The sequence below is a fragment of the Pectinophora gossypiella genome, chromosome 28 (assembly GCF_024362695.1).
Source record: "Pectinophora gossypiella chromosome 28, ilPecGoss1.1, whole genome shotgun sequence".
In the NCBI taxonomy this organism is placed as follows: Eukaryota; Metazoa; Arthropoda; class Insecta; order Lepidoptera; family Gelechiidae; genus Pectinophora; species Pectinophora gossypiella.
This window is the reverse complement of record NC_065431.1, coordinates 3734487-3747137: the sequence shown is the minus strand read 5'-3', so window position 1 is coordinate 3747137 and position 12651 is coordinate 3734487. Positions and strand designations below refer to the sequence as shown.

Here is a 12651-nt window from a genome sequence, read left to right as displayed (position 1 = left end):
GGCCTTTGGCGGCTCAATAGTAACCCTGACACCAGGGTTGGTCATTGTATATCAAATATTTTAAAACTTTAAACATTATCTGTGACGAGGGCACATCACCAAAGATCTCGATTTCCCACAAGATTTTGTTAATGCAAATGATTAACGGTACACCGCAAGGACATTTTAGATGCAGCAATTCTAAAAATAACTTGCGGTTTTCGTCGTTTTGGATCTCAGAGGTCATTATGATGATACTAAAAATAATCTTGACTAGTCGTGTCTTGTACATTGATATCTAAACAAAGAACTGATTTAAAATCGACGATCATGCGTGCATGGGTGGTCGTGATTTTTACCGACTTCAAAAAAGGAGGTGGTTCTCAATTCGACCGTATATTTTTTTTTAATTAGTCCCGTCCTTTACTTACAATAAGTTCAAGAAAGATAATAAATATGGAGCTAGCTTCAGTCCTGTCCAATTAAGTTAAAACTAAGCCGATGATTGCCCGAATCGACTCTTAGATTATATATTTTTTTTAATTTTGTTTCAACTTCTGTCCAAATGCTTCTCAGGAATGAGAGTACCTGTGTTGGGTGAGATCCGAACACTAATTATATTTAATCATACGAAATAATTTTAAAATTGTTTCCGGGAATCTAAAAAATATCCAGTAGTGTTGTGTTACCTTCTGACAAAGCATGGCCTGGTCCGCGGGGCTGATGCCCAGCTCTGGCTCGGTGATGTCACCCACTATTGGGACGATCTTGTTCAACTCCTGCGGCCGTTCTTTCCGCAGCGTCTCAAACAACTGCAACATCAGAAACAGACTAGATGACAACCCTGTCACAATACGATACTTTTTACGAAACGTCAAAATGAGTAGAGGGTAGTTTCCAACTAGTCAAATTAGTTACGTTTTAGAAAAGGACTTCATAATTTATATTTGTCACTTTCTGTAGCATCTTCTGCGTTGTCTGTCACTACACCTACGGATACCCTCTGTTATCTGTTCACCTATACGTATATCTATCTTCTTCTTTATCTACCCTCTCTATGTCAATAGGTACCTACCGGTGACTGTGTGAGCTCGGTGAGTCTCGACGCGACGTCCTGCCCGCGTTTCGACCGCATCAACAGATAGATCTTCTTGATTTTAGGACAACTCCGCAACAACTTCTCCACCAACACCTGAAACATCATAACCATCATCACTATTCGCGCTACACTATCTATTTACTTAGTAAATACTAAGTAGTTTCTAGGGTAGGGCTTGAAGGTTAACTGTAGCATAAAATCTGGTATCCACTACACAACAATTAATGTTCAACAAGTACGTCAACGTTGCACAACAGCGCGCGACGTTGCCAGATCAAGCGCAACATATTGCGCGGCTTTTACAACAAGCCGCGCGACATGTTGCGCTTCAGCTGGCAACGTCGCGCGCTGTTGTTGTTGCGCTTCAGCGTGGTTTGTTTACAGTTCATTTTTAGTTGAGCAACATTAGTTGTCGAGTGGAGATGAGACGCGCAACAACACTAAAATTTTTGAATTTATTGAATAAAATTTTTCAATTTGAATTTACATTTCGTACCACGTTGCGGGTTGGTGGAGGTGTATTCTCCGTACCCACCTCGTTCGGGAGGGGAAGCCTGTGCCTAGCTGTGAGTTGCATACAGGCTATCTATGGTATGTTATGACGTTTCTTACCTTTCCCATAAAACCAGTGCCTCCAGTGACGAATACCGATTTGTCCGCGTAAAACTCTGCCACTGAAACACATAAAAAGAGTCTTTAACAATGATATTCAAACTGCTTTTTGTGATGTCTCCACCGAGATTTTCACCCGGAACTTCCGGATCGTATGCCCAACGCTTAACTTGGACCATGGAGGAGGACACTACAGGCTGATCGCCTGATTTTTGGAAAGTATGATACGGATCATACTCCTCGAATTAAGAATCATTCCCCTCAGTATTCGTTACGGTGTCACTAACATCCATACGTACTTACTCGTATGATTGCTACGTAGTCGTAAGGGGTGTAAGTGAAATCGTAACGAATACTGAGGGGATGATACAGCTCATTACTCTGAGTTTATATCAAGTGAAATTTTCCATCGCAAAAGTATTGAATTGAAAATAATTGGAAAAACGGAAAAAATAAAATTGTTTTTGTGCCGGAAAATTTCACTAGATATTGGCCCCGATTCCTGCAGACACCGCCTAATTTTATTTTAAGTTATATCCGTCATTTTCATATCCGTCGAAAAGGAAAGGGACGGATGATTGACAGCTCTTAATTTTAGGAAGAATGAGTAAATTAATGTGTCGGGTTATTGACTGACGTAAAATTTTTAGACGGTTGGTTTAGATTTGTGCTTAAAATTGACGTGTGTTCCATAAATTTTATGCTTGTCGATCACCCGTCCCTTTCCTTTTCGGCGGATAAGAAAATGACAGATATAACTTAAAATAAAATTAGATGGTATTTACAGGAATTAGCACCATTATCTCACAATCAAGATATTTTTGAATTTGAATAAGGAACAGAAAAATCCTCTTACCTGGTACATATTCCTGTCCCCCGCCATAATGACCGGAAAAAACAGACGCCATTTTGTTTCAATTCGCTTTTCAAACACACTTCAAGCGCAAATGGGACCCCTTTGAACTATAGTCATGTGCGTTTTTTTTGTTTCGTTTTCGCTCCCCTTATTTTATAATCTATGGAAGATTAGCACGGAAGAGGGTAGTTTTAGTTTATTTCAATCGCTCCGGCATGGCTGGATGCTGCCATCTGTAACAATAGAAAAAAAAGTTCAGTAACAAACACAAGGAGAACAAAACGTCACTATAACCGTCGGGGTTCACACACACAAGAAGTAAAAAGTTTTTAATTATTTGTTTTTAATTTATAAAGTCTTTTTGTTGTGTTTCCCTTGGGTAGCTAAGCGTATTAACAGAAACATAAAAAGACAGAACAAGTGGCTCAAACATCAAACTTGATATTTATTATTTTTTTTTTTTTTAAATTTATTTATAATATCATGTATTACATAATTAGGTACACCACTGATACCGTTAAACCACAATACGGTTTGTCTCGGTACCAGTCTCCTCAGTTCGTTCGTCTCACAAACATCACTAAGTTTTATTATCTAAAGATGATAATAAAACCTATATCAAACTAACCTCACATAAAGAATAACAAGTTGCTATGTTCATCGTAATGATCGTTCGACAAAAGAATGCTAGGATAGGTATCATTCAATGTTATGATAGTGTGCGTAATGAGTGAAACCCGTTTGGTGACTACAGGATGCTACTTTTAACTTTGACGAGACTTAGCCGGACAAATGGAGAGCGCTGGGAACTCTCACCTGGTACTAAATTTAAAACAACAGACCTGAAAATGCCCAGTTGGGCGCAAACCTCAGGGCGAAGTCTGAGAGTATCAATTATATTTTAAAGAATTAATTAACCCTAGTGGGACGATAGCGATAAGTGCTGGGGGTTAATGGCCACATCGAAGCAATTCATGTAAGAAAGCAATATTGCAATTTGACATTTGCGCATATAAATGTAAGTGCGCAATGCAACCAAATGTCAAATTGCAACATTGCTTTATTAGATGAATTGCTTCGATGTGGCCATTTTAACCCCCCTGAACGAGGAAGCGAGCGTAGCGAGTTATTACTTCGCAGATTCGAAATTCAAAAGAGCTATTCTCCAGGCTAAGTTCACCAAAAATTATATAGATGGGGTTGTACAGATTTAACGCGATAATTACCTCGCACCCCCCGTGGAAAAACGCAGTAAGTGGACTAGCGACATTTTTTTTTTATTGCACCATTCAATTCAGCATACACGAATACACCTTCTCACAAATTTTCATTAAGATATCAGTAAAAATGAAAAAAATATTACAAAAACAATGAAATTGTGCGACATTGATAAAAATATTTTTCCCCCATAGTAAGAAAGTAAGTATAAATACGTGATTTTTTTTTGTAATTTTCCCATATAGTAAAGTCATAATAACACTTACGTCGATTTTACACGAAAGTTTTTTAGGATGGTCGAGTCGTAAGTAAACGTACTGACATGTTTCACGACATTATACGACACGACAGTGGTTGTACGTCTAGTTACTTCGTTATTCCACGAATCTTTTAGCGTTACTATTTGGTGTAACTCCAGCTACTTGCCTATTCTGCGAAACTTTTAGCGTAACGGTTTGGTGTAACTATAATCACGTAGATTTTTCCAAGCAAGGTTTGATATTACTATTACGTTATTTCATTTAACTTCCTTTTTTGATGACCTATTTTACACTATACTCTTCGTAAATATGAATACAACTCTTTTAAAGGCAATAATTTGAATCATTTGTCGGGTTATGTGACGAAGTTTATAAAAAACGGCCTTATTATTATTGTACTGTGATCGTTATTTGTAGAGTGAAAGCTGATTGTCTACTTGTGATCGTAGTTTTACCACGGTATTCCGTCAGTCAGCATACGACCCTACAAATAATGATCGCATTGTAGTAATAATAAGGTCGATTTTTGTTAGAATAAAAAGTCATGATTGACGAATGTTGGATAGATGTAATAATTATCTCTCTATTAAATTTGTTCATGGTGGCTACTCGACGCGTGCATATCTTTGTGTGGAAGTAACAAACTGAAGGATTATACGTATGCTCAACTTGGACAAAATCGAAGATGGTGAGTTATTTACTTAATAATAGACTAGCTAGATTTTAGGTACCTATTATCTTACCTACTTAGTATATTACTATTTATTGGATTATAAATATTATAAATATTTTGTTTTGTAAGGTTTACACAGAAGCAGATCCTGCCTACCTACCTACCCTACCTACCTACCTACCTGACGACCTACTTGACGTAAGTTGGTTTGGTTAATGCGTGATGATGATTGCACTGCTCTGTACTAATTATTAAAGTAAACTAAGCATGCCTATTTGCCTATTCGGTGCTTTTAATCTATAAACTAACTACCTATTTAAATTGGGGTGTGCCGTTTTTGTACATTCGCTATCACCTGGCATAGCACCTGGTATATGAATAAAATAAAGCTAAGCTAAGCTTGCCTGTACTATCTGTTTTCTTTGTATGTTTCTTGTGTCTGTTTCATTGTGTACAAATAAATAAATAAATAAATAAATAAATAAATAAAGATATTTGAACAAAAAACTGTTACGTGATCAACTGTAGTATTTCGGCTTGGTTGTGAATTATCTACCTAGGTATATAAGTTAACTTTTGCAAAAACACCCTTGATTTTGTTGTTATTTGTGCGCTTGAGTTTGATATACATTTTATTATTAACGCATTGGTACTAACCTTCTATTTAATACCTAAATAACGATAAAATATCTAGGTTTGTGTCTAATTTTTAGGGTGATTTGGTAATGGGTCCTTTTTATTGCTTAACGTCTATTATGTACCTACCTACAAACAATGTATTTAAACCATTATGTTACAATTAACAGATTCCACTAATACTGCAACCCAATCCAGTACAACCCAGTGGAAGAATGACCTGAAATGCAAAAATATTTCAAGAAACTATGGGATATCTTCTCGTCGTAGTCAACATGAGACACATTCTCTTGAAGGTTCGTATGTACCTATCCGTATCCTACTAAAGTTCTTCTCTCGTGTGGGTTGAGACAATAATTGACTGACCTCATCAACCCTGGTATCAGGGTTACTACTGAGCCGCTATAGGTCCATGACATGCCTCATGTAACGACGACATACCTGCATACTTAATTAAGCCGCAACCGACTGCCTAACGTGCCCTCCGACGCACAGATCATCTTACTTTTGGGCAAAAAAAAATAATATTAGTACCATTTCTGATTTACGACTTGGCCGGGAAGCTAAGCAGCTGAAAACGTTCCATGTTTTGTATGCCGAAATATCCTTTCAGTATTTGTATTCTAGATTGATATAGGTATTTACCTACTAACCTGGAAGCGGCGCGTGGTAAAGTTTCTCTGAAATAGTCAGTGCCTGTGTATTTATGGTATAATTATTCTGTCATTTTCCTCTTATCATAACAACCACAGATATATTTTTGATTTGCTTAATGTAGTTTTTTCTAGAGTTATCTCCTATGCAAACCAACTGGCTTTTATGGGGTTTTAGCCAAGTTGCAAACGATTAAGTACGTAAAACGACAGTGACAGACCTTATGTCAATCACATACATTTTTATCACTGACACTGTCGCTTTTCGGATACGTTGGAAAATTGGCTCATCTCTAAGCTTACTATAATAGGTATTAATGGATGTTTTTCTTTTTAGTAATTTATTATCATACTTAATAGTTTTTTATATTTTGTCATTTGCAGGTTCTACCGAAAAGCAAAGAGGGGGTGATCGGAAAGGAGCAAAATGTTCAAGAAAACACTTAATGACTAACTGTAATAACTGAAAATGAAGGTTTTTCTAATAAAGGCAAGTGCCATACCGTATTAATATATTTTGTGATTATGCATGTATTAATTAATAAACGTTTTAAAATTAAAAGTTGGATTTTAATTACAAATAGAAATAACTCCCTGAAAACTAAAAACCCATGCGGGTCAAACGGCTTTCGGCACAGCTAGTAAATAAATATTTTTTTTTAATACAAATTAGAATAAACACTTAATTGGGTGGCCCAAAAGTTCACGTTCAAAATGAAAAATTTGATGGAGGGGCTCATTAGCTACCAGAAACACCCCCGTGTATGTTCAGCGATTATTTACGGTTTAGGAGATATGACCCATTTTACACCTTTTTCTTGATTTTCTATCTTACTTCAGAAATCATCATTTTGTCGCTATCCCTTTCTTAATAATTCTATTTTTTTCTTTCTAATTTCTAATTATTTTGCTTCATAACTATGCCTAAGTATGTGTATCGCTAGGTGAAAAAATAAAAACAATCGAATGAAAGATAAAAAAGTCATTGGAAGTTGGAAGTCAAAGTGAGAATTCGTCTAAAATTGTTACAGTTGTAAGTCTTCGCCGAAGAATAATAAACACATGAGATTTTCATGAACCCTGAAAGTGTTTTTAAAAACTGTTCCATTTAATAGGCTTTTAGACACATCCAAAAAAGTACCCTTAATAGGGGCATAAAACTAAGTAATTAGCCCTCAAAGATTGCAAGACAGACAGATTTTATTTTAGCATCTTATAGTATGAATCACCAACAGTGTTTGGGGATAACTTTTTCCTTCATTACAATATGAATACCAAAAGTGACTGCAAGTTTTGTCTTCAGACTGTTGCTATGTCTACCCTGTTAGCGATTATGAGCGTGATTTTTTTTATTGAAAATGTGTCTTTGACCACAAAGGTAGTTAAAGGTTGTTAAAGAACAACGTTAGAAAGAAGCAGCTACCTACATTGTATGAGAATGTAATTTTTTCCTTCAAATCTGTCTATCTTGCAATCTTTGAGGTCTAATTATTTAGTTTATTGCTTCTATTAAAGGTACTTTTTTGATGTGTCTAAAAGGCTATTAAATGGAGCAGTTTTTTAGAGATATCTACTTTCAGCGTCCATGCCAATCTCATGTGTTAATTATTCTTCGGCGAAGTTTTAACAACTGTGACAATTTTGGTCCAATTCTCACTTTGACTTCCAATAACTTTTTTTTGTCTTTGATTTGACTGTTTTTATTTTTTTACCTAGCGGTATATATCTTTAGGCATAGTTGTGAAGTAAAATAAAATAATTATTAAGAACGGGATAGCGACAAAATGATTATTTCTGAAGTAAGGTAGAAAATCTAGAAAAAGGTACAAAATAGGTCATATCTCCTAAACTATAAATAATGGCTGAACTTACATGGGGGTGTTTCTAGTAGCTAATGAGCCACTATCTAATTTTTCATTTTGAACTTGAAGTTCTGGGCTACCCTGTATAATGTATGAGCATACATACTTCTACATTCTAGACTAACCCCTGCAACAAACAAGTATTTAAAGATACATACAATTATTTTGAGATATTTCCTTATTAAAAAAGCAATTTCTATAGTTACACTATCAAAGATCATTTACTTTCACGTGGAACAAATAGGTTTCTCAACTTACGCAAAACATGTTGTTAAAATTTTTCGTGTAAGAACGAAGTAACTAATACTTACAACATCCGAGTAAGATGAAATCGGAAGGTGAACAACGTTGTAGGTAAAGTTACAACTGTCAATGTTGTTCGCACTACGTAATAATAAAGCAGTATCTGTACTTACAACGGAACGTTTGATTATAGTTTCGTGGAATATCTACGCAACCGTGTTTTTTTAATTTTTTTTCAAATATACACAATTAATTAAAAATTAATAAATGTGGGTCAATCCGGGCTACTTTTTGCTATTATTTTCTCTTTGAAGGTTATTTCCAGGACTTATAACTAATTAGTAGGACAGTTTTTTTTAGCTCCTGAAAAGTTGATAAAATCAACTTACTGCGTTTTTCCACGAAGGGTGCGACCTGTTTCCTTATTGCCCGGGTACATAATTATAATGTAGTGGCAGAAGCATATATTAATAATTGATAGATCGATAAAATACTTTATTGAGCACAATGGACACAAAATACAGAGATAAGGACATCATACACAGAAAAACACAACAGGCGGCCTTATTGATCATGCAGCAATTTCTTCCAGGCAACCTTTGTGTACAGGAAAATTGTTGCTAGATATTTGGATCTCACTATTGTATAGAATAATGTTGCTACCTATATAGCTTCTCTTTATTTTGATCAGAATTATAGATACGGGTGGAAGATGTGTTGTGCCGGGAAGTGATAACAAGGGTCATTTACCGGCAGCCAATAAGCTCGCGACACCAAACACTTCAGGACCCCGATACCGACCCCGCCGGCGTGGTCGACGATTTCCCTCAATCAGCGCTTATTGCTATCGACCCGCTAGGGTCGATTAATTCTTTCAAATATTTTTCGTCTCAGACGACGCCCTGAGCCGAGGTTCGCGCCCAACTGGGCACCCTCAGGCCTGTTGTCTTAAACGTTGTACCGGGCGATAGCTCTCAGTGCTCCCAATTTGTTAAAAAAAAAGGTTTTTTTTTGACGTGACTTATTGTAGATTTGCCGCAGATGGCAAGGTTCATCATATCCAGCTTACGACATCGTATCAACAGTGGCTGCAAGTCGTCTTTGATTACTTGTGGCTCTGCCCACCCCATTAGGGATTACGGGCGTGAGTTTATGTATGTATGTATGTGTATAAGTTAGGAGGAGTGTCTATGTGTGTGTGTGTTTGTGTGTGTGTGTGTGTGAGTGTGTATTTCTGTGTGATCCCGTAATTATGAATTACAGTACAGCGCCATCTATTATATTTTTAAGAACGTAGCTTGGAAAGCCCCTTATTGAACATACTTATTAAGTACAGTCTCGTATTTTAACAAACAATTATCTCATGCTTCCTTACAATGATAATGTAACGCGGGTAAGTGTGTAATCGCGTCATATCCACTGATTATCTTTTAGTCATGCAAAAAAATAAACATAAATCATTCTGTTCAGAGAAATACAAGTCATTTACCCCTTTGCATCAATATATACAAAAAAAAATATATAAGGTTGCCGATTGCACTTCTTGTTATTTTAGTAATTGTTTTTATTTAGTGTTGTGTTTATATGTATAAGTTGGACAGAAAGGGTTACAAATGAGGAAGTGCTAGTAAGAGTAAGGGAAAAGAGACAAATACTGAGAATTATTGAGGACAGAAGAGGCAAGATGATTGGACACCTAATAAGACACGACGATAAACATCATTCATTAAAATTCATTAAAAACATCATAGAAGGAAAGCTAGAAGGAAAGAGAGGAAGGGGAAGACCAAGAAGAGCTTACATGGAACAGATTAAAGAAAAGGTTAACGTCGTGTCTTATAGGGAAGTCAAGGAATTGGCCTTTGATAGACTGGAATGGAAAATGCTACACCGACAAGAGCGTGGCTCTTAAATTGATGATGATGATGGTTTATATGTACGCGTTTTTGTATTGCATTATACATTAAGTATATACATATTCAGAGGCGGAGGGCAGGAGTCCTAGTATGGCTTTGTATAGACTACTCTGGGCGCCATCCCACTTGCATCAGAGTACTGCGGGGCAGAAGACAAGAGGTTTCCCTCTTGCTGCCCTATTTTTCCCTAAAAAAAGTAGCATGGAAAATGCTAATAATAAAATACATGCCACTTGATACCAACTCAGAATCATGATCTGAATCATTCCTCAATGTTTTCATTAACATTGAATTGACAGAGAAATTAAAAAATACTAAAACAGATCATAAATTTTGCGATGGAAAATTCCACTTGATATCAACTCAGAATCATGGTCTGAATCATCTCCCTTAGTATTCGTTACAATGTCACTAACAACCCATGAGGGGGTGGGGGGTATCACCAGTCACTGTGGTCACGGCACACACCGGCTTGCTTGTCAAACGGGGGGTGCCGGTTTGAACCCCAGGGCGTGATGTTCGTTATCTCATAGGTATATTGTGAACGAAAGTATCGATGACGCATAATTTATTTATTTATTTATTTACATTTCACGACTTTACAGTGCAGAGGCGCCAATGCGCCGTGAAAATTTAAATATAAACAATAATATAATTAAACATTTTGAAAATTAGGTGTAAACAATATAAAAACATATTTAATTTTCACACATCATTCATCATCTCGCAGAACCTCAGACACTCGCGACACACATACGTCCACTCACTCACAAACAGATCACACTCTGGTGCTGATGCAAGGAGTGCATTAAGCATAATATGGTAAAACATAAACATTAAAAAAAACACATAACTTCACAAAGCGTCACGCCCACAGACCACGCCCGTATCCCCGAAGGGGTAGGCAGAGGTGTATTATATTTACCCACTCGTCGAAATAACAAACACATTGACCTTTTGCACACCCCGGACACTTCATATAAGAAACCTGGTTTTACACAGTCACTACACATTGACGTTATAGTACACGCGCATCTGTGTGTGTGACGTCTGACGCCCATACGATTGAAGACTAAAGTAAGACCGAGGGGGTGAGGTAAACCTAGCCCAGCCGCTGGTGGGGAGCGGAGAGTTGCCGTTCTATACGTAGTATTATTCCTTATTCTATGCCTTTGGTTTAATTTTGATTAGTTGTTTATTCATGTAAGCAAACCCGCGAATAAACATAGTATAACTTATAAGCGATAAGTTTTTATTTATTTATAACATCACTGAAGTAACCAATTCTTATCTTGATAATGATAAAGTAAAATAAATTTTGATAAAAATAATAAAATTAAGGCATGACCAAGTTACAATTAATCTTATCTACATTGTCCCACTTACATACATACATAAACACACGCCTATTTCCCACCGGGGTAAGCAGAGACTACGGAATTCCATTTGCTTCGATCCTGACACACTTCTCTTGCTTCCTCCACATTCATCAAGCGCTTCATACACGCACGCTGGTTTAATTTGATCAATGTTAGTCCTTCTAGGTCTTCCTCTGTCAGCTCTACCATCAAATTTCGCTTTATATACCGCATTCGCAATTCTATTATCCTTCACCCGCTCTACGTGTCCAAACCAACATAACGTTCCCTTCTCAATCTTAGTCACTATATCGTCTTTTACACCACATCTCTGTCTCACTTGTGGGCACAGATCTTCAACGAAATTATAATTTTATGTTTAATAGAAAGGTTACAAAACATATACCTGTATATGTTAGTGATATCGTAACGAATACTTAGAGGGATGATTCAGACCCTAACGACCTCCGTGGTCCGGTGGTTGAGCGTTGGGCTCACGATCGGAGGTCCTGGGTTCGATCCCCGGTGAGGACATATCACAAAAATGACTTCCCTAGTTTGTTAAGGACATTACAGGCTGCTCCCCTGATTGTCCGAGATTAAGATGATCCGTGCTTCGGAAGGCACGTTAAGCCGTTGGTCCCGGTTACTACTTACTGATAAGTAAATAGTCGTTACATGAGCCATGTCAGGGGCCTTTGGCGGCTCAATAGTAACCCTGACGCCAGGGTTGATGGGGTTGGTACACCACCTCACAACCCACACTATAGAAGAAGAGAAGAAAAATGATGAACCTTTTTATCACACCCAGACACAATTCTGATCAAAATAATAAGAAGCAATATAGGTAGCAACATAATTCTATATAATATGCGATCCAAATATCAAGCAACAATTATTTATATAGAGGAGCTCGGTGGCGCAGCGGTTAACGCGCTCGGTCTGCGATTGTTGAAGTTAAGCAACTTTCGTAAAAGCCGGTCATAGGATGGGTGACCAAAAAAAAAGTTTTCATCTCGAGCTCTTCCGTGCTTCGGAAGGCACGCTAAGCCGTTGGTCGCGGCTGCATTAGCAGTCGTTAATAACCATCAATCCGTACTGGGCCCGCGTGGTGGTTTAAGGCCCGATCTCCCTATCCATCCATAAGGAAGGCACGTGCCCCAGCAGTGGGGACGTTAATGGGCTGATGATGATGATAATATATATTTTTATATATTATGCTTCTGCCATTACATTGTATTTTGGAATTATGTACCCGAGTAATGAGAAAATAGGTAAGTAATTTA

General features: G+C 37.2%; 1 protein-coding gene and 1 long non-coding RNA gene across 2 annotated transcripts in view; one reads left to right on the top strand and one right to left on the bottom strand.

The window, feature by feature from the left end:
• The window catches only part of LOC126379189 (putative fatty acyl-CoA reductase CG5065), a 51767-nt gene that overhangs the window by 16437 nt on the left and 22679 nt on the right, over positions 1-12651 (bottom strand). The window contains exons 2-5 of the mRNA XM_050027866.1: positions 2547-2779; positions 1691-1752; positions 1055-1171; positions 669-791 (exon numbers count right to left, since the gene is read on the bottom strand). Of these exons, the coding sequence (XP_049883823.1) occupies positions 669-791; positions 1055-1171; positions 1691-1752; positions 2547-2598 (354 nt within the window). The 5' untranslated portion in view covers positions 2599-2779. The remainder of the gene's footprint in view (positions 1-668; positions 792-1054; positions 1172-1690; positions 1753-2546; positions 2780-12651) is intronic.
• On the top strand, positions 4862-6486 carry LOC126379323 (uncharacterized). The gene is made up of 3 exons (XR_007568316.1): positions 4862-4895; positions 5504-5629; positions 6371-6486. It is a non-coding gene; the product is annotated as an uncharacterized LOC126379323 (long non-coding RNA).